The 22,515-nt window shown below is 33.7% G+C and overlaps 1 protein-coding gene across 6 annotated transcripts in view; it reads right to left on the bottom strand.

The window, feature by feature from the left end:
* Positions 1-22,515, bottom strand: part of PHLDB2 (pleckstrin homology like domain family B member 2) — a 56,792-nt gene that overhangs the window by 12,000 nt on the left and 22,277 nt on the right. For 2 of the 6 annotated variants that reach the window (XM_032219855.1, XM_032219853.1), the window contains 11 exons: positions 21,941-22,321; positions 20,757-20,900; positions 17,560-17,697; positions 9,037-9,165; positions 7,788-7,943; positions 7,106-7,216; positions 6,105-6,194; positions 4,767-4,910; positions 2,368-2,502; positions 1,525-1,624; positions 40-54 (listed from right to left, as the gene is read on the bottom strand). In XM_032219855.1, the coding sequence (XP_032075746.1) occupies positions 40-54; positions 1,525-1,624; positions 2,368-2,502; positions 4,767-4,910; positions 6,105-6,194; positions 7,106-7,216; positions 7,788-7,943; positions 9,037-9,165; positions 17,560-17,697; positions 20,757-20,900; positions 21,941-22,321 (1,543 nt within the window). The remainder of the gene's footprint in view (positions 1-39; positions 55-1,524; positions 1,625-2,367; positions 2,503-4,766; positions 4,911-6,104; positions 6,195-7,105; positions 7,217-7,787; positions 7,944-9,036; positions 9,166-17,559; positions 17,698-20,756; positions 20,901-21,940; positions 22,322-22,515) is intronic. The other 4 variants (XM_032219854.1, XM_032219857.1, XM_032219856.1 and 1 more) reach the window with 4 other exon arrangements.

Genomic DNA, 22,515 nt, shown 5'->3' with positions numbered 1-22,515 from the left:
AATCAAGCATATAACATCACCAAAAAATGTTTTTCATACCTTTTTTGCTTTTACCTGATTTTAATGACATAAGCAGTGGAAAGGAAAAAAATATATAATTATTTTAAAATACTAAATCTTTAAAACCAAATATTCTTACTGAGATGCACAAATAGAAAGAAATGTAATTGTAAAAAAATGAACTGGGGAAAAAAGGTTGACCATTTCTAGGAAGTACACATAATAAATAAAAAAATAAACTACAAGTAGTGAGTCCAAAATTTCTGTTGCTAAGTGAGACAGAATTTTGTTCCATTTTAAAACCTTTCTTGCCACACTTGTTGAGTTAATCACTGCAGTTGTTAAGTTAGTAACACAGCTGTTAAATAAATCTGGCTTCCTCATTGATTTTGCTCGTCAGAAAGTCACAAAAGATGATCCCATGATCCTGGGACCCTGCAACCATCATACATATGAACCAGTTGTCAAGCAGCTGAATTTTGATCATGTGACCATGGGGATGCTGCAACCATCATGTGAAAAACAGTCAGTACTGTCAGAACTTCGAACAGTCACCAAATGAACTGTTGTAAGTTAAGGACTGCCTGTATTTTAAATCTTTTTAAATTTAGTGGCTATTACTTTTAATTAAGTAATATTAGGACTGTACTATCTAATTTTATAATCAGAGAAGGCAGCTGAAAGTATATTTTTGTTTGTCTATATATTTTCTGTTGCTGTTCTGAACATTAATAAGCATAAGGTTTATACTGTAATACTGTCAATTAATTAGAGATTTTGTACTTTGTCTTAAATATTAGACATAGTTTGACAGTTTATATCCCTTTCTATATATGATTTCTAATCCAGCAGGGTAGTCACAGATTTAGCTAGATATCAAATGCGCACTCAGCAGGCCAAATAAAATTAGGCATGTCTTGGGAAGGAAACCTTCTAGCTTTTCATCTGATATCTAAAGGTTCCAAGTGCAGAAAGACTGAATGTGAGCATCTGTAAATATATTCCTAGTGTATTTTACTCTACATAGGTATATAATACGTATGTGTGCGTGCAAACACATACACAGAGACACACATACACACACCGCAAATAAGATGCAAAGGTAGGTATGTACCCTTGATTTTCAACAATGCAAATGAGATTTAGCATGGCAGTAATTTTCAGGCACTATTCAAATAATAAACAAAGCATCAAAAACAGCTTTAGGACTTCACTTTCAAGAAAAAAACTATTCTGTTTATGATCAATCTGAAAATGAATGCATTCTGAGTTGAGTCAAAATTTCACCAACTCAACATAGACAATGTGCAACAGTGACGTACACGAATAAGAATACTTCAAATTTTGCATGAGAAAATTTAAGAGTTCATTTACAACAGCCAAAGCATAATGAAGTTGAATTAATTAATTGTATGTTTATTCAATTAAAAGAAATATGATCTTAATGTGAATGTTAATGTGAATAGGACTTACTTTAGTATATTATTGCGTGTAAATATATGGAATAATTCTAAGTACCTTTACCTTTATGTGTTCTCCTTGTCTCCAAATCTTTGGTCATAGATCCTGAACAATGAGGAAGTATGTTGCCACAACTACTGCTTTGTCCCAGTGGCAGGTGACCCTGCCAAAAAAGAAAGGAAAAGAAAAAAGGCCTTTAAAAGCTACTACTTTTTATATATAAATTTTTCAAATGAACTTTATGTATAACTGAAAAATTGTTTTAATTTAAAGTAGCTTGAGGCAATGCAGTTTAAAACATAACCTTTGTATATCCTGGGGGTTTGAATCCAAGATAAATACAAGGGAAGTATTTGATGGCATTAACTCTGGTTTATGCTCAGCATACACTCAGGGTGTTTCTTTTAAAATTAATTCACCTTATTTACGGAAGATGGAGTCTAAAATAAAATCAGACCCTGCAGGGACTATGTGAATATAAAGTATTTTGAATTTAACTATGCAATACATAGTGATTATCTGACTGGTTCTTTAACAAGGAGCTCTAAAGTCAAATTTAATCCAGCCATGAAACAGCTTGGCTGCCTGATCAACTGATTTCTCTCACTAATTTCTGGGAAATTATAGGAAAATTATGTCTCACGTCTGCTACTAAAAACTTTTATTTGCACATTAAAGTAATAAAATGTTGTATTACCGTATTGTGTAAATATTGATAACAATGTAGAGACAAAATTACTCTGATTAAATTTACAAGGATTTATGTTGTAAATCAGCAATGTGAAATGAAATAATGGGGAAAGGTGTGAAGAAAAAGCCATCGTTCAAACTAAGATTCTAGTGAAAACAATAGAACTCCGTTAACTCAAAATTCAAAGAAATTCTTTGAGCTGTACAGTTGCTTACTTTAACGCTTCGTCCAAGAGTAGAACTACTGAAATGAGGTGATATGGGAGGAGCTGTTTTCTTGCGAGGCAAAGTATCACTCATGTACAGGCCTTCTTTGTGCTGTTTCTTTCTCTCTTCCAAATTTCGGAAATGCTTAAAATAAATAATAGTGTGTAAAATTCTAGTGTGTAAACCATGATTTAATTTTAAAACTGAATTGAAAATTGCCAAAGATTGAACTCAAGTAAAAAATCAAAACATCTCCAGATTCACAAACATTAGAATACTGATTAGGTAGCTCTTTAAATTGTTTACGGTTACATGAATGATTTCCACAAGAAAAATAATTTTTATTTAAAAATACTGCAGTAATACATCCTTATATCAAAGGGATACAGTTAAGTGTTTTGTGATTATACTTGTCATAAATCCTATGTTCTATTTAATAGCTAAATATAAGCAAAGAAAATAGTATATTTTCACTGTGATTTTAAATACCCAAAATGTTTTTGAACTTGAACAGTGGCACATATAATACATTTTGATATACAACATTTGAACAAAAAGACAAAAAGGTTACACTCGTCTTTTATTGGTGATTTTATTTGCTCTCATTTGTTTTAAATGCAAAGTATAATAAAAGTGGTCACTTACTAATAAGAAAGGAATATTTCACAGGGTTGAATATTTCACAAGGTTAGTTGTTAATGTTAATGAAATTTATTATTGCCAACCGCATGCTAAATAATAATCTCTTATGGGATTAATCTAAGTCCTGCTAACCTATTTTACAACTTACCCAATCAATGTACCAATTTGTAATACCCGATTCTTTCCATATAAAGGTAAAACTAATTAGTTATTGTGGAGTTGTTTAACTTGTCTTGCCATACTGTAAAAAATAAGGGTTCTAAGCTGTTCTATCCAGAAGAAGCTAAAGAATGTTTCTTCCTCAGTAACACACAGGGTGACCAGCAAAGTTTACCATGTAATACAAATGTAACTTTTACGGAAGTCAGGATCTACTCAAAGAAGACAACTTGTGGCTACAGATACAGGAGGTCCCATGAGTTTATTCTTCACTGAAATATTTCAGATTTGCAACAGATTTCAGAGTGCTTTGTTTGTAAACTGTGAATGTGCCTTCAAGGTTATTTTTGAAGCATTCTTAAGATTTCACACCAGATATGATTATTTACTATGCTGATATCAGAATGAGACAATAGCCATTCAAAATGTTAAAGAAGATAAATTTTAACAGTTATGTTCAACTCATGACTTTAACTCCTACTTTTACAGAAAAAGGATTGTAATATAGTAATCAGCATTGTATACGTCAGTGTGACATAAAACTGTTAAGTAAAGACATTGGTCTTAATATGTCAATGTGAAATAAAACTATTAAAGAGTAAAGACACTGGTCTTAATAAAGAAATTGTGCATGCGTAAGAAGACGTTTAAGTGGGTGGTTCTTAACAAGATGCATGTGCATTATCTACTAGTGAATTCTATGTGCAAAATCCTTTATAAATGCTAGAATTCCATCAGTCAGTTTTAAGGGAAAGTTCATTCGACCATATATTCAGACCTTTAGGGTTTTGAAGAGCTGATTGATGGCTATTTTCCATGCACTTTTCAAACTGGGGCATGCAACAATAACCATATCATTACCAAGTCAGCCTGCCTTCTGGCATGTTACCTGGGGTTCCCTTCGGTTTTTCTTAGCTGGTAGAGGAGGTGGTGTATCAGGTAAAGGAAAAGACTCTACATTGGCAGCCCTGACCTCAGGCCAGTCGGCTGGTGAGAGTGGTGCAAGAGGGCGAGGAGAGAGAGAGTGAGGAATCACAGATCCATAACAGAAAGGTGATCTTAGCTTTATAGAAAAAAAAAAGAAATGGTATGAGAGTTTTAAAAATACATACAAGATGCAAATACTACAAAGAAGTATGGGGAAAGCTTTTTAAAAGCCAGAGCTCACTTATTCAAATGCATGAAGTGTTATTAACAGTTTACAAAAAAGAACAAGTAAACAAATGGTATTTTTCTCTCACTGCACCTAATATTTTGATATTAGGTTTGTGATATCCTACTAGGGGAAAATAGACCTTGCTTTGCTGTTTTTCCTGGAAATCAAAATGGGAATGGTGTAAACATAAGGGGTTCAATGAGAGTATAATAAAATCCCTGTTACTTTATCAGCACTCTGGAAAAGAACGTAAAAAGAAGACACGATATACCCAAGACAAATAGACATACATACAACATCTGTTCCTGAAAGAAACCCATAGGGGAAAAATTAACTCAGCTCCCTGGCCAACTTTTTAATTAATAAAAAGATTTACTACAACCTGTGAACACCAAGGGAACAAAATGTGAAAGCATAATGTTTACACATGGGAAATGTCTCTCCAACAAACCTCTTTATTTTGTGACTGGCTTATCAGGCCAGATGTGGAAGATTCAGTGGGAGCAGCATCAGCAGCAGAGGGGGGCTGAGTAGAAGGGGAGATATTCATGGAATTGCCATGCGGGTCACTAATGTCATTTACATTCACAAAATCCTAAAAGGAGGAATTCAGAGGTTAAACATACAAAAGCAAAAGTCAAAAGGCATGCAAGAATATTAAATTTTGAAATTCTCCGTGAAAGTTAGTTTAGAGTGATACAGCCAATACTGTGATATTAGAAAACTATTTTCCTGACATACTTTTTCAATCACCTATGCTGAACCCTCCATGCTTTAAATTTACTACAATTTTCATTATCTCATGTTAATATAGTAACTGCTTAAAACACTACCAAATTCTAGAGAAACTTGTTTTACTATGTAGCACTCTGAACGTTTGACTCTTTGAATTTTCAAGCATGATCCCAATAAAGAATGGGAATTAAGCTCTTTTTTAAAGTAAGCAAACACTTAAAAGTCTTTTAAAATATGAATCTCCCTAATCAATATTGTAATTAGATGAAACAAAAATATGACAGAAACTTACTTTTTCAATTCCATCAAAATAAATTCATGAACCATTAATAATTTAGAGATGTTTGAAATCAAATGTTTTACAGAATACTCTTAATACTTTCTTTTGAACTACAAGGATTATATAATAAGTTGTTAGACCAGCAGCAATAGTAGCAGAAACGTTTTAGGCACAAGCAAGAACTGAAAGGGTGCAATCAAAGAATCTGATTTTCCTTTCTAGAAAGGTTCCTTTCTAATATGTCACATTTTGTATAACTCTAACACTGAAATAAATATCTGCATAATCAAAAAATGAATTATCACTGAAGTATGCATGCAAATGGAGTAAGATGAAAAAGGATATGAAATCTAAGAAACTGAAGACCATTTGGAAGGCCAATTATTTCAGCACCACACTTACAGTCTTATACTATGCCCTGTTAAAATAATCTGTGATTCCTCTTAATTTTGTTTCATTCAAACCCTAGAACTTGCCCAACCATCCTTGATCCAAAAGCTTAGGCAGAACATCTGGAATGTAATGGTTTGTTTGTGGTTCAAAACAATACATATTTCCTTTTAGTGCACATGTCTATGTCACATTTTATTAGAAAATCCTCCTTAGAATAACTGACCACTTTCAACATATTAGCAATTAAAATTAATGAGCCCTTTTATGAAGTAGGGAAGTACAAGTCATTTTTCATTGAACTTTATGAAATAGTTGCAATAATATGAAAAATAAGGCAGTTGTCATTTTGTTTCAAACCCTTTCTCTCAAATCTCACACTACCTCTTTTAGACTGCTGGGACTCAGAGGAAATCCTTTCCCTCCAGATAGAGAGGAATACTTCTTTTCCAGATTGCAAAGATTTTCTTTCTCCTGTAGAAAATGAGTTATATTTGAGACAGATGTTATACAAATGTTCAAGCTGCATATTTCTTTCATAAGTAACTAAATTTTTAAAAACATTTAAGATGTTTCAACTGAAAATTGTTCATAAATGCACTTTTAATTTTTTTTGTTTCTACCTTATTGTATAGACCAGTGATGGCGAACCTTTTCAGCACCAAGTGCCCAAACCGGAATGTGTGTGCATGTGCGTGTATGTGCGTGTGGCCGGAACACCAGAAACCTGAGGAGCAGCTGGCCAGTGTGTACATTCCTGTTTTGGGACCTATTTTTTAGCCATTTTTTAGCTATTTTAAGCCGAAAAGGGCCCAGAAAACAGCCTGGAAATGGTCTGAAAACACCCCCCAAAACTTTTTGGCCATTTTCAGGCCATTTTACGGTGCTCTAATGTCCGTGAAGACCAGCTACCTGGCATACAGGTGTATGCCAGAAACCAGAAGAGCAGCTGGCGATGGTGCACGTGCCCACACAGAGAGGTTCGCCGTCATGGGTATAGACAATACAGATATCCTTCCCAATTTGTTTGCTGGATTGGTTTTAATACCAAAATTTCCCACAGCAAACACTTGATGATATACACAAATACACTTGTACTTTTTCTGATAAACCTGCTGGGGGAACACTAACAAATCTACTGCATGTTAATGTAAAGATTGATATACTGTTATGGAAAAAACAGCTCCGGTTGGCTTCACTATTTACATTGTTCACTTCTTCATTGGACTTTATATATTACAGACCTCTCTATGATACATGGTATTATAACAACATGTGTTTACATATTTTTTTTTAAAAAGAGGAAGTTGTGCCACATAATACAATCTGTACTTGTAATTTAACATTTAATTAAGTTCTTGAAAGAACAAGGAAGAATTCCTTACCCTCTGCAACATCATTAGTAAATTGTTTTTTTCTTTCACAAAATGATCTTGTTCTCTTTGTGCTTGTTGTACAATGTGACTGGCTTGCTTTTTGAGAGCAGAAACCTTTTCCTATCATAAAGATAATGTTAATACATACTTAATATGAGCTTTAGAATATTGTTCCTACAGTTCCTACTTGTTTGAAAGTCAAATTTACAGAGAAGACTACAGAAGTTGTACACCAGCAACATTTCACAAATTGTTATTTTTTTCTTTGAATTGATAGAAGTCCTGTGATTGGACTTCACATGCTTGCATATTCCATCAGCACTAATAGCTGGCACTATCAATACTACTTCTACTCCAAAACAGAAAAGTAAGCAGAAAGAGAAACTTATGGAAGGATATAACTATATGAAAGTTATGGAAAAAACACAAATACATTTCTTGGAAAGGTATCATCTCTCTTAAAAATTAAAAAAAACCTTTCTTGTTAAGAAACAAAGAAAAGGAAATATAGTACTTAACTTAGGAAAACTAAAGTAATTACTAAACCTTAGTGAGCAAATCCGGAAATTAACAATTAACAGAATTGTTAGTAAATTGATCATTGTTGGCTAGATTAACAACTGCAAACAATTGGCACTGAACTAAACTATTCAAAGATAACAATCTAATCATTTTTTTTAAAAAAAATTACCTTTCTACTGACAATGCTACGCTGATATTCAGCAACTTCACGCAGAAGCTGTTGTGTTAAATTCTCCTTTTCTTCATCTAATCTGCTTTCATTTTCAAGCTGCTGAAATTCCAAATCTTCAAAATGTTTGCTTTCTACCTCCAACAAGTCTGCATCCTTCAATATGAAAAAATAAACGTATCAGTTTTAAAGGCATTATATTCCTTGTGAAAGGAATAGAATGACATAAAGCATAATCCAAAACAAAAATTTAATCCTAAAGACTTTAACTGCAGTCTAAGTCTATTTAAGCATGTTTTTTAAAATGCCTGTTGACTTGAAATATCTCCTCAAATTAATCAATGACAACAGATCCATTGTTTTATTTTAGCCTAGTCATCATGAACAGAGGTGAGTGCTAAATATGCACTTCAAAAAAATAAAACAAACCTTAAAATTAAATTAAAGGGGGTGTCAATGTGAAGAATTGTTGCAGCTTAGAATGGGCATGATTGTGGCTTGGGTCATGAGTAAACAGTTCTAAGCTGTTTTGACCAGGTACATCCCTCAGATTTCTTTTTTTTTTTTTTTTTAAAAACCAAATTTCATTTTAATTTTTTCTTTTTTATGAAATAACAAAAAATGAATTTTCTCTCAGAATAATCTGATCTGGAAGTTTAATGGTTCTAGTGTGGATGATATTTCCATATCCCCCAAATCTCTGACTATTTCCTGTTTCTTTTTTATTGTTATAAATTTATATTCACAACAGTTGTAAAATTAAAACAAAGCAGTCATCAAATTATACGGAATGATGAAAATACAATCTAATAGAAAAGAATAATTTGGGGGAAGAATTTAATTTATACATGTCTTCATTTTCAAAATAAATATGTATAGTTAAGATTTATAATGCTGCAATGAGAGTAATCCTTCATGCCTAATTGAGAATTCTTTCCTCATTTAGACAGATTTTACAGATTCCTAATCTGATTAAACATCAAAATTCCACTCACACTCAGTCATACACATCTTTAGTGTTCAATGCCACAGAGTGATAAGCCTTAGATGACTGATAACTTTTGAAGCATGTAGTGCGCATCCATTATTAATCCAGCTTTTGACATTCTGTTTAGTTGTCACCATGCACTTACGTTCTTAACAGCAATATAGAAAATCAGCACCGAAGCCATGAAAAAGAGTTGGTTAGAAATCTTTGGACTTGATCTGATTACATTCACTAAAGAAACACCACATCCATGCTACTGACCCTGTTAAGCTGCTGCTGTAATTGTTCCCTCATGGACTCGGGGCAATTATCAAGCTGAGTCTTCTGCTCGGAGTAAAGCTCCTGAAGCTTTTCTAGTTTTTCCCTCTCAGCATCAAGCTTTATTTTTTCCTGGAGTTTGAGCCAGAAAAATAAACAACAGAATTACCTTCAAACCCAAGCAGTAGTTAGTGATTCTAAAGGGCAAAGAGGTGAAACTGAAGGAATGAGCTAAATGCTTCCAAAGAATGCTTTGCATGCTGGTAAGCTGCAGCTATTTTGCATATTAGTGTGATATGCTGAATATAATTTTAACAACCTGAGAATATCCAAAAGGTGATTTAGTCAACCTGTTATAGATACTTGTAAATATATATTCTGACATTTAACATCATATATGAAAAAATTATATTAATATATAATATAAAAAAATCTTAGGTATAGTCAGAAGATACGGACCTTTATGGTAACCAAAGAGAAACTGTCTCATAGTTTGGAACGTATGGTAATTCTATGTTACAATGTTACAAAAATAGAGTTCCCATAAATCATACTATATGTTGTGTGATGTAAGGCTATTTTCAGCAACCTAGATGTATAGTGGGTCACAACTCTCAGCATAGTGAACAGAAATTGTGGAAGTCATAATCACAACATAAGTGAAGAACCTTATGATGGGGATTTTATTATTTCCATATTCTTCAAACTTATGTTTACATTAATGGAGGTAAAATTTTACTGTACAATGACTTGTACCTTTAATAAAGCCATACTCAGATTTGAGAACATATATGTTCCCAGAATAAACTTTATTTAATTTCCATTTTCTATGTATTCTTAATTAGCAGAAATAAAGTCACAGTTAGATTTGTAATTATACTCCCGGATCTATCATATTATTTCTTGGGTTTTGTTCCAGATGAAGTGTTACCTATAATGCTTTCAAGTTCAATGATACATTAGGTATGATGAAACAGAAAGGGTATCATGTTAATTTCCTAATGATAGAAGGAAAATAAGGCAAAGGCTTTATAGCAGATGTGTCCAACCTGTGGCCCATTGGCTGCATGTGGCCTTGGACAGCTAGTAATGCAATCCAACAAGATAATGAAAGATGTTAAAAATATATATATTTTATATGCAGCCCAAGACAATTCCTCTTCACTCAATGTGGCTCAGGCAAGCCAAAAGGTTGGACAATCATACTTTCCAGTGTGAAGAAAACAGGTATTATTCGCGATAACAAACAGATAACAGACAAAGTGACAAGTAGTCCTTAAGGCAATATATAAGCAGAGAAAGACAGATCATTCAACAATAAGTGGTTTGCAGCAGGAAATTCTGTTTCAGTGATCAAACATGCTGGGGAAAAAAACTAGTCTAGCTGAACGAAGATTATCCTGATCAGATAACACAAATTCTAAGCCAATTAGCTCCGGTCTCAAATATGGCAAAACATTTATCCATAGTTATGTAGATTTCTTTTACCCCAAATCAAAGCAGACTAAATTTTAAGGTTACACTACTTTACAAATTTCTCATAAGCATGTTTGGTTTTGGGGGAAAAAAGACTACAAATCCATAAAAACTCGTTATTTCATCAAATATATACTCATATAAGCCAGATGTTTTGTGTTATTCCACTATCAATAGACTGTTGAAGACTTAACTTCCACTGGCAAGTCATTACTAAAATGAATAGAATGATTATACAAAATGACCAATCATATTACTAAAGGTTTCTTCCCCCCCCCCCCCCAATACTCCTATGATTTTTGCAATAGATTTGCTGATGGTGCAACTCTAATGGGAATAATAAAATATTTTTATTTCAAGAAGTGTCTTTCTTAACTTTTCACCAGGCTGCTTTATCTTTTTTTTCTCTAATTTTCTCCTTTTGATCTTAAACTTGATTAGGAGTCATAGAATTTCCTCATTCACAACTAAATCTTCCTTTAATTCTTTCTTTACTTTCATACGTCCCAAGAAAAAGGGTATGGGGCATCACTAGCATATCTTCATATTCTCCTCGTATAAAGTAAGAAAAAGTTTTAGGAACAGAGAATTTCATACAAAGCAGAAGAGGTAAGCCAATATCTCACAGCTGTCTACCAGGGCTTTACACACTTCCACAGCTGCCCTATCAATGAGAACAGTTTATTTTAATTGTATACTGGAAAAAAATTACCCTGGAACATTCCAAACCAGCAGAAAAAAGCCATTATTTCTCTGATTTATAAGCAATTTTTTTTATTATGTAAAGCATATCAATTCAATATTTAATTTAAGGGTTCCATGGGGAAGCCATACTGTTAAGTTTCAGTTTATATTATAAGCAGTATTGATGAACATAAGATCATATCAATAACCCAACTGAATCATACTAAAGCTAACCTTAGCCTACCTAAATGTTCTTAAACAAGTTGATTGGACAGGGTCCATGCTGATTTTAAGGTGTGTTTGTCTACATGCTTAGTTACATTTTCTTTGATTATTAGTTTGCACATAACAAACGTTAAGCTTGCTGACTTAATAACTTCTTAGATCTTCCTGGATCCCTTTTTAAAAAAATACATTGCAAAACTTACAGCTATAAGTTTATAAATTGTGTTGTCTATTTTTGTTACATGAAAAATAAGTATCTATCTGTTCCAATGGCAATGAAAACTGAAATTATCTTAGTCTCCCAGAATGTTGCTGAGCCTTTAAAAAAAAATCCTATAAACTACTCTTGGTACTTTTATGAATGCTTAGAGCTTCTCATTCAAACAAGTTCATTTGCCAGGGTAACAAGGAAGCTAAAGAGAAAAGTTAGCATCTTCTGTTGTTCAGTGATACTAAATACAAGGATGTCATTGAGCTCATCTTACAAGGAAGTCATTAATTTGGAAGGTTAACAGCTGCATGTAATGGATAGACAAGGAAATATAATGCTAAATGGAAGAGCCATTTCCTATTTTTTCTTAAGACTGGAGACATGCATTTTGTTAGATCAGAATTAATGTATTTTATACAACAGGAACACATTTATAAAGAATAGGGTTTTTTTAGAAAAAGGGCACTATCTTGAACAGACAGTGACCACCATATAAACATGGATATTGAAGAGTTATGGCACTACCTATAATACACTTACTGTGTTATGTGCTACAGACAGATACAATGGGACATATTTTTTCTGAATAAAATGTTACGGAGCACAAGACATATCTGTTTTGTAAAATAAGACTAAGTTGTAAGTTGTACAATTTCCAGCAAACCCTTCCAGAATTAAGGAGTTATTTAATATTAATTATATATATAAAAGTGTATATTGTCCAGAATTGTATCTAGACACAAATATAATTGTTTATTGTTCTTTGCTTACAAAAAAAAATATTACAAGTTTTCATATAGATACTTTAAAAGAGCAATACTTTGGGAAGATTTTTCAAAGTATTTTTTTAAAAAATACAGTAGATATTTTATACAAACCTTTTAATCTACATGTATGCATGCTATGTCTATACAATTTGCTTATTAATTTAATACTATTTTTAAATGTTCTGTTTTAAATGGAATGTCCATATCAGAACGAAAGGAGGAAAATGGAATAGACAATTGCCTGCATCTTATCCCTAAAAAAGTCACAATTTCTAAACCCTGATCAAAACAGAATCAACATAATCACATATATCCTTCCATACATATACAATCTTTTTAATTGTATTTGCAATATATTTTTCACAAAATATTTATATACTCTTTTATTCCTGTCCTCGGTTTCATGCACTCTGTTTTTAAAACAGCAAATTATATCTTCATTATTACGTACAAATCCCAAAGTGTGTTTCATTTATAAAATACAGTGCCTGAGATAATGCATGCAGCTATAAAGAAGTAACACAAAAATCTAGAACTAAAGAATATACATCAGAAATCGAATAGTAGTTTGTGATGCTAGAAGGGAACTGGTTATTTTCTCTAATAGTTAGGAAATCCTAGAGATGTCCACATGCATAATCTAGAGGGTATTATGGAACAGCCTATCACTCTACATACCCTTTGATACCTCAAAGGAAGCCACAAGCTTAGCCAAGTATTCAACTGGGAACTGGCCCAGAACAAACTCCTGCTTCTTAGTGCTGCTGCTATCACTCTCCATTTCCTTCCCCTCTTCATAGTTGGCCTTTTTCCACCCAGATGAACATGCATGATTGAATGCAGCTATCTGTTTGCTTTTCCACTGGAACTTTGCTCTTAGGAAGATTTGAGCATCCTAACCAGGAGATAAACAGCAAAAGAGAAATGAAGCCTGCTGAAGTCCTAAGGCAGGAAGAAGGGAGAAGTCCCTATCCATCCTGAATATATGTCCTTTTCCCTTGGGCAGCTGTGACTGTATCAAATATCACCAACAAAATCCAAATCCTGCTTGGATTCCCAGCTGTGGCAGGAGCCTATAAACCCTGCCTGCTTCACATAAACAAAGCAAGAAATCTCTTTCTTTAGTGAAAATTCCACTTGAAACGCCTATTTTGTCTCAGCTTATAACAAAGCTTTTTCTACTGTGAAAATAATTAGCTATAAGCTCTGTTAGGGAGGGAAAAGAGGTATTTTACAAGAAAACAAACAAATTGCAAACTGTAAAATTTTACAGTTTCCCAAGTATTGACATTCTGAACTGCAAAACAGTTTTGAAAAATGTAGTCTTCCCTTTCACAAAAGTCTTCAAACTTGCTTAAGTAAAGAAATGTTTGTTAAGCCAGGAGTATAACTGAAAAAAAACCTGAATCAGCTAAACTTCAAATCACTAAAAAGTCATAAATTCCCATTAGAAAATGATTCAATACTTTCCATAAAATACCAGAATAGATTTCATTTGGACAATCATACTAGGCTTTGTAAAACAAGGCTTTAGAAATAAAGCAAATATATTGGTCATAATCTTGGCCACATTGGGGCTTTACAATGAATAGCCAAGCTTGTGATAAACCAGAGCTCCAAATTATTCCAAAGTATCGACACAAAACGAAATATCCTCACGTTAATCTGATTTCCTGATTTTTTATATCACACATTATGTCTGAATTAATGTTGTGCCAAGATACTGCACAACAGGATAAAGGTAGAGAGGACAAGGGAGAGGTATAACTAAGCCATACTCAGGTTTATTGTCTCAACAGTCATAATATCAAATTATTGAGTATTTCTAATTAAAAAACAATTCATAAACCCAAGTTTAAGAATTGTAAAAAGTTTTCCTGCCTTGACAGTGTTCTACAAAGACTTTAATGTTTTGCAGATAAGTTGCTCATAAATGCAGTCACTTTTAAACTGCCATTAATAATAATCATATGAAAGAGTGCAGCTGCTGAGCAATTAGATGGAAATCTGGTTACATTTTCATTCATGGCATTGCTTTTTCAGAATTTCACAAGCCCTAGAAACATATGCTTTACAACCGTCATACAAATCCAAACAAGATTTCCTATCAAGCAGGTGTCCAGATCAAGACTTCATAGGGGTTCTTAACCCTTTTCCTGAACACAAAGCTATCAAATGTACAAATACAACTGCTACATTTTAATGAGCGAAAGTGTTCTATCTTTCATAAGATCTTATATTTCACTCTTCATGAACATCCAATTACTAATAAACATCACAACTGTTAAGAAAAGAAGAGGTGCTTCTGGAGGGGAAAAAAGGGAGATTGAAGAGATTCTGTGAAAAAAGAGCTGACAACCCTAAAGATTATTATTGTTAGAAGAAAGAGATATAAAATTGGTTTATTTGATGAAGGTTACAATAGATGTCTTACTATTTCTGGTAATCCTTAATGGACTTCGACTGACACCAAAACTGAAATGACAATGCTTTATGTATTTGTTTATGGGAATAGGATCCAAGAAGAATAGATAAGTTTTATATTTTGAGAGGAGGTGATAAATTACTAATATTTATTTTTGTGATGCAGATGATCAGTCATTTCTTTGTATATTTTTCTTTTTCTATTTGTACTTTTCTTTCTTCTTTAGTTCTATTTTTTCTTTCTTCTCTGCACCTTCTGCTGTTTCTTTTTATTCTTATAACTTTTTAGTTTCTATTAGTTTTTATTGTTGTAACTATAATCCTTAATAACATTACTATAAAAAAGAAAGGAAAGGGAAAACCATAAAATGGAAATATCACTTTCAGAATAATATTCAATATAAATTATATAGTTTTAACTAACAAATAGTCTCAGTGAATTCAGCTGTATTTATTTTAAGGAAGTAAGTGGATGTTTCCAATCTAAAAGAAACAAACGTATATTGGAAGACAACACTATTGTTTGGAATTATTAACATTTTTTTAGAAATTACAAAAAAATATAAAATATATTAGCAAAATATTCTCAGAGATCTTTCTCTACAAAACTCCATATAGAAAAAAAAAATACAATTTAATTAGTGAGCATAATGAGAAGAATAAGAAATAGGATATGACAAAATTATATTTTATTTTTCACATTAAAATTTAAAATTGTCCCTGAATTGAAATGGAAGCTAATAAAGATTCATTCATCGCTAATGAATGAATATAGTTCATGAACTGTATTAAGTAACAGGGGACGGGGGAGTTAGGAGATTCAAACTAGCATATCCCCTACCTTCACATCTTCCCACCAGTTATATGTGCTATATAGAGTGGCACATGCCTCATTAACTGGAGATTAACAAAGCATGCCTAACTGAAGCAGAGTTATTTTTTCTATGTTTTAAAAACATGCTGAAAACCTTCAGAACAGATTGAAACATAAACATAAGCAACAATGACAAATGTCACCTTGACTCTCTAATCAGAATAGTATAGACATTCTAATGGGTTTCTAGAATGGTGCAAGGTAATTCAATCTCCCTTTCTATTGGTAATCCAATCCATGTACCTAAACCAACACTATTGCTATAAAATTATATTGTTAGTCTCCATAAAGTGAGTGGGGAAGATCTTGAATGTGAAGTTGTTCTGTTTATATGAATTAAAAGCTATATCAAATAAGGAACTATCATATTTTTCGGACTATAAGATGCTCTGGACTATAAGACGCACCTAACTTTTGGGGAGGAAAACAAGGGGGGAGGATCTGCCTCTGACTCCCAGCATCCATCTGGTATTCATCTGGCCTGTTTGGTGCAACCTGTTTGCCACGGCCACCCATTTAGTGCAGCCCATTCACCACGGCCCATTTGCTGCAGCCTGTTCTCTACCGGCACTGCTGCCCATTTGCCGTCACCACCCATTTGCCACTGCCACTGCAGCCCATTTGCCGTCACCACCCATTTGCCACTGCCGCCCATTCTAGAACAGCTGATCAGTACTGCACCAACCCCCCTCCTCCCGCCGCAATATTCGGAGTATAAAACACACAGACATTTCCACCCACTTGGGGGGGGGGGGAGTGCATCTTATACACCAATAAAAATGGTAATTATTTGATCCTATTTGTCATCCACCCTTGACTACCGATCTCCCAAAATTATTTTTCCAAGCTGTTTGCTTTTCAAAAGAAATGCAAGTGCTTTAGAGCCTGTCAAAACTATAGCAGGAAGAGAAAAGCATATTCTCATATTCTCTGGGTTTCCCTTTAGATATTCTTTATATAGCAATAACATTCTAATTGTATATCTGTTTAACCCTTAGATAATCCACTAAAATTTAATAAATACCCTATATTTCTTTTCCCTCCCAAGATACTGTAGGTAGTACAATTAACGGCTATATATGATATGATGACCCTATGAGATATATTCAGTGTTTGACAGTTTTGCTCTTCAAGTTTACAAATATTTAATTGTAAACAGTTAAACAGTTGATGGTCATTTATCACTTAGATTGTAGGAGTTTTTCCTGTTTACATACTGTAACTAGCATTACATTAGTGCCAAAATTATGGCTATAAGAATATATCACACTTGTAACTAATGTGCATTACTTAGAAATAGAAATAGTAGTAGGAGGTAGCTATTTAGACATTGAGTCCAATCCTATTGCTTAGTGCAGGAATTCCATCTCATCATCTCCATCAGATGGTTCTGGCTGAAATGTTAAATGGTTATGACAAAGTCTCCTAAAGTGTAAGATTAATTGTTAAATAATTGTATAGCTATAGAATGCAAAGTAAACTATTTAATTCATATATTTTCATTGTGAAAGACAGAATTATACATATATAAAATGTATATATTCTAATATGTATTAAATTACAGATTTTCTTTCATTCTTATATAATTATAAAAGTATAGAATTTTTTAAATTATAAAATTTTTATAATTCAACATACTATTTTCTTTATCATCTGATATGGTAAATATAAATGTCAGTATCAATTTATACTTCTATTTTATTTTCTACAAACTTGGAAAATCGGCAATTGTCTTTTAATTAGTTACAACATTTTTTCTGCCTTTAATTTTAAACAATGTATCATGAGACTTTTTTTTAAAAAAAAAACATTCTCTCTAAAATTCCAACTCTATGGAAAAAAGGTGATATCATCCACTTATTTACCTTGGCCTTTTCACCAATGACATTTCTCTCCAACTCTGCTATCTTCCTGTTCAAATGATCTACTATTTCCTTCTCCTTCAGCAGTTCAGCTGTTTCAGATTTCTGCTCTGCTTCCAACAGAGCACATTCCATATCCATCTAAGAACATTAAAAATATTCTCTGCCTTAATCTTCTTTATAAAGAAATTCCAACATACAGTATATCTTGAAAGCTTATTTATATGTGATATTTGAATACAAACACTGCCCTTAGAAAGAAACATAATGTTTTAAATAGATAAGTATATCTAAACAAACAGAAAATGCTGCAAAATATTGAATGCTTAAATCAAACTTCAACAAGCTTATTTTCATAGAATGTGTAGCTCTTCTGGCTTGTAGTTTAAGAACTTCCTTCCAATCATTGCAGTAGCACATTGGAGCAAAAGTTAAGATTGCAATAAATAAAATTAATGGAAATGTCTATGATTGGGCTAAAATTATTAAGAATTGATTTAGAGGACACTTTACAAATAGCATTTAGATTTATATACTGCTTCATAGTGCTTTACAGCTCTCTCAGCATTTTATAGAGTCAGCATATTGCCCCTCACAATCTCAGTTCTAATTTTACCAATCTTGGAAGGCTGAGTCAACGTTGAGTTGATGAGGATCGAACTTCTGGCAGTGAACTGAATTAGCCTGCAATACTGCATTCTAACCACTATGTCATCATGGCTCATGCCTTTGGATGCTCTGGGTTTTCAGAAGTACAATTTACTGAACATCATACAATATCCAGAGCAATTGCTACCACTGCCAGGAGTAGTCAATCCAAATTGATATCTAACTGCAATGTTCTTATATTTACAAAATGTTAATACAACATATTATAATATTCTGCCAGACTAATCATCACAGGTACAATTCTTTAAAGATGTATTAAAGAATAAATCCCAACATATATGGGAGGGTTTAATTCTGAACTAATATGTATAATTTGATTGGCAGTATGAAAAGCAAGAGTGTAGCCCCAAATTATTTATTTAATTAATTAAATTTGTGTGTTGCTCATCTCTAAACCAAACAACTTTGGGATCCTTAAGTCTTAATTTACCAGTGTCCAATTTAAAGTCTCGATTATAACTACTAAGTCTAATTATCTACCCTATCTTTGTTTTACATCTAAATTATACTAATATCTAGGACTAATTCCATGTAGGAAAGTGCTAAATGGGTTCCACCACAAAATCGCGGAGGACAAAATCGCGCTCGACGAAAGCGCGCATTTGACGTCATCACAGCGGGACGAAAACATCGCGCTGTGATCGAAAAATGTAAAAATAAAGCGAAAACCTTACCCTAACCCCCCCAAACCTAACCCTAAACCTAACCCTAAACCTAACCCTAAACTTAACCGTTAACGTAATGCTAAACCTAACGCTAACCCTTAACCTAACGCTAAACGTAACCCTAACGCTCTAAACCTAACCCTAACCCTTAACCTAACCCTAACCCTTACCTTTATGTGAATCGGCTTGCTTTAATTTTAATTTTATTTAAATTTTTAATTTTTTTCGTTGCGCTGTGATGGCGTCACATGCGCGCTTTCATCGAGCGCAATTTTGTCCTCCGCGGTTTTGACGGGTCATGGCTAAATGAGTTACTGTATTTTTTGGAGTATAAGACATACCAGAGTATAAGATGCACCAAGGTTTTGAAGAGGCAATTAAAAAAAAAAAGTAGGTAGGTAGATAGAGGGATAGAGAGGGAGAGAAAGAGAAATACAGTAGGGAGAGAGAGAGAGAGAGGGAGAGAGAGAGTGTAGGTAGGTAGGTAGGATAGAGACAGAAAAATAGAAAGAGAGAAATAAAGTAGCTAGGTAGGTAGGGAGAGTGAGTGAGTGAGGGAGGGAGGGAGGGAGAGAGAGAGAAGGTTGGTAGGTAGAGGAGAGAGAGAGAAATACAGTAGATAGCTAGGGAGAGGGAGAGTGGGTAGGTAGATAGAGGAAGAGAGATAGAGAGAAATACAGTAGGGAAATCCCTACAGGTAGGGAAGAGAGAGAGACAGTAGGTAGGTAGGTAGATGTTTCCAGGTGTATTTATCCATGTGCTGGAGAAGAAAATCGCTGACAATCTGCACCATCTAAGACTTTGTTTCTGCTGGCACAGCACTTGATCAATGTAATTCTCATCAATCAGTTAAAGAGCTTTCCAAAAGGGGAAAAAAAACTTTTGCACTCTGCAAACCTCCCAAAAACGGCCTGTTTTCGCAAACCCCCCCCCTTTTAAAGAGGCATGAACAGCCCTTGGGGGGATTGCAGAGTGTTCCAGGGGGGCCAAAAATGAACGAAAAATGGCCCATTTTTCGCAAAACCGGGCCCGTTTTTCGTCAAAAAAATGGCATGCATAGCCTTATGGAGGCTTATAGAGTACTGCTGGGGGCTGGGAAGCGGGGCAAAAAACGGCCCTTTTTTGTTCATTTCTGCCCTCCCCAGCCCCCAGCCTCCATAAGGGTATGCACGGCCATTTTGGTGAAGGAGGCGGGGCTTCAGGCGGCAAAAAATGCTGTATTTGGTGTATAAGACACAGCCATATTTTCAGGCTCTTTTTTGAGGAAAAAAGGTGCGTCCCATATTCCGGAAAATACAGTAGTTGATATTGTGGACAAAGTTAACTGTTATAATTATTTCTTTGTATATTCACTTTTTTTTTTTAGGGATGCAGTGGCTCAGACACTGAGCTTGTTGATCAGAAAGGTTGGCAGTTCGGCAGTTTGAATCCCTAGTGCCATGTAACAGAGTGAGCTGCTGTTACCTGTTCTAGCTTCTGCCAACCTAGCTGTTCGAAAGCACGTAAAAAATGTAAGTAGAAAAAGAAGGACCACTTTGGTGGGAAAATAACAGCGTTCGGTGTGCATTTGCCGTTTAGTCATGCCAGCCACATGACTATGGAGACATCTTTGAACAACGCAGGCTCTTCAGTTTGAAACGGAGATGAGTACCATCCGCTAGAGTTGGGAACAACTAGCACATACTGTATGTGCAAGGGGAACCTTTACCTTTTATATTCACTTTATTTGTGGTTCTTTATGATAAAAGCTATTTTCATTAGCTGTATAAATGTTTTGAAAATAAGTATGGATTCTATAACAAGAAATTATAGCATATTTAAAGATGAAACTGCATCATTCAGAAATAAACAAAAGAGATTTTATACCTCTCTGGAGGATTCATCCATCTGATCATTTAAATCTTTGATCTTTTGTTCAAGTTCTTCCAGGTTATTTAGTATTATAATGCGCTGTTCTTCCATTTGAGTAAGTTCTGATGTTATTTGTTCATTGTTTATGCATTCTGGTGACTGTAACAAATCAATAATTGCCTTTTTTAAAGAAGAGCTTTTAAAGGATGAACATGGAATCATCATTTTTTTTCTTTTCCTAAAACAACCAACTTAAAATTAAATAATAATAACTTAATACACACTAAGTAATCTTGTTCTGTTACAGTACTTTCCAGAATATTCATTCATTTTCATATATTTTTTCTATAAACAAAATAAGCACAAACACAAAAGCACGCAGAAAGTATAATTATTGTGGAATCATTTCAAAACGGTACGAAAGTTCTTAAAAATGTAATTCTATAAATTCTATTTAGCGTGTTTCCTACAATGCTGCGGTTAAAGGAATCTGGCTTGAAAGTGGGAAGCAATGAGTTCTAGCTCCACCTTATGCAATTGTGCAACCCTGATTACAGAGTCACATTCTTTCAGCCTAGGAATAAGGCAACAGTAAACTACTTCCTAAAATCTTGTTGTCTCCCCCCCCCCCAAAAAAAAAAAACCCTACAGGGACTGGTCCAGGCAGTCATCAAGACTCAACAAGGACTTGAAAAGGAAAAAAAAAGATATATATTCTCCCATTGAGATACGTTGTTTCCCTTATTGAAAACATCTCTTGATCATTTTCTCTAGAAATTGTGGAGATAATCTGTTTGAACTAGATGTCAACATATAAAATTAAAATGCTGCTCTCTTTAATTTTGACTATTGATTTAACTGCAATCTGTGTGATGATGCTTATGATTCCTTCCTATCATCTCAAAGGAAAATACATTTTCAGGAAAGCAGATTTTGCTGAAGAGAAGTGGCACCTGACAATTACACAGCTTTCTTTTGTGTACTGATAATGATAATCAATCACAAACTACATTGCAATCTATGTCTGCCTCCAGAAAACAACTGTCTTTCCCTCTCTCATCTATCCTCCAAATTTAGTCTCTTTGGAACAGTTCCTAAAAAGAAAAAAACTAAGTATGTCTGGAATTGCTGTTTGGTAAAATACACCAACAATTAAAATTTTTCTATGTTCCTTCCACCAGAAATAGTATTCTTTTTACCTTTGACATAATGCTTAGATAGGGAGATTCAGTGACATCCTTCAGGAAAGTAGAAGATAAAGGTGAACTTGTCCTGTTGCCATTTAAATGTTTATTCGTTCTGATTCCTCTTGAGGAAAAGAAACCCATAGAATTTTGTCCAAGATCACCGAGTTCAGAGAAATCAGAATCTTCAGCTGGAAGCTGCAAAAGATCTCTGAATCTTGAGTCTGCTATTATCTGAGAGTCTTCAAAGACAGAATCTTCATCAGACAACTGGAGTTTTTCAAGTTCTTTATTAATTTTCTGAACATCCGCTACGGTAGTGACTGTGGCAGGTTCATTGTCAGGCTTGGAATATTCTGCACACAGATTAAGAATGGTCTCTAGTCTCTGGCGCTCCTAATATTGAAACAAATAATTAAAAGTAGAATATTCACATACTTTTTGGGCATCATAACATTTTTTTCAGGCATGTAGAAACTATCAATGTCAACCAAAATTTATTCTAAACTATTAATATTTATATTTAATATACATATTAAAGGAGAACTTCAGTATTATTGAATAATCAGAATCCAATGAATGATCAGAAT

This window comes from Thamnophis elegans, chromosome 6 (genome assembly GCF_009769535.1).
Source record: "Thamnophis elegans isolate rThaEle1 chromosome 6, rThaEle1.pri, whole genome shotgun sequence".
Taxonomy (NCBI): domain Eukaryota; kingdom Metazoa; phylum Chordata; class Lepidosauria; order Squamata; family Colubridae; genus Thamnophis; species Thamnophis elegans.
The sequence above is the reverse complement of the archived record's forward strand: the minus strand, read 5'-3'. Positions and strand labels throughout refer to the sequence as shown.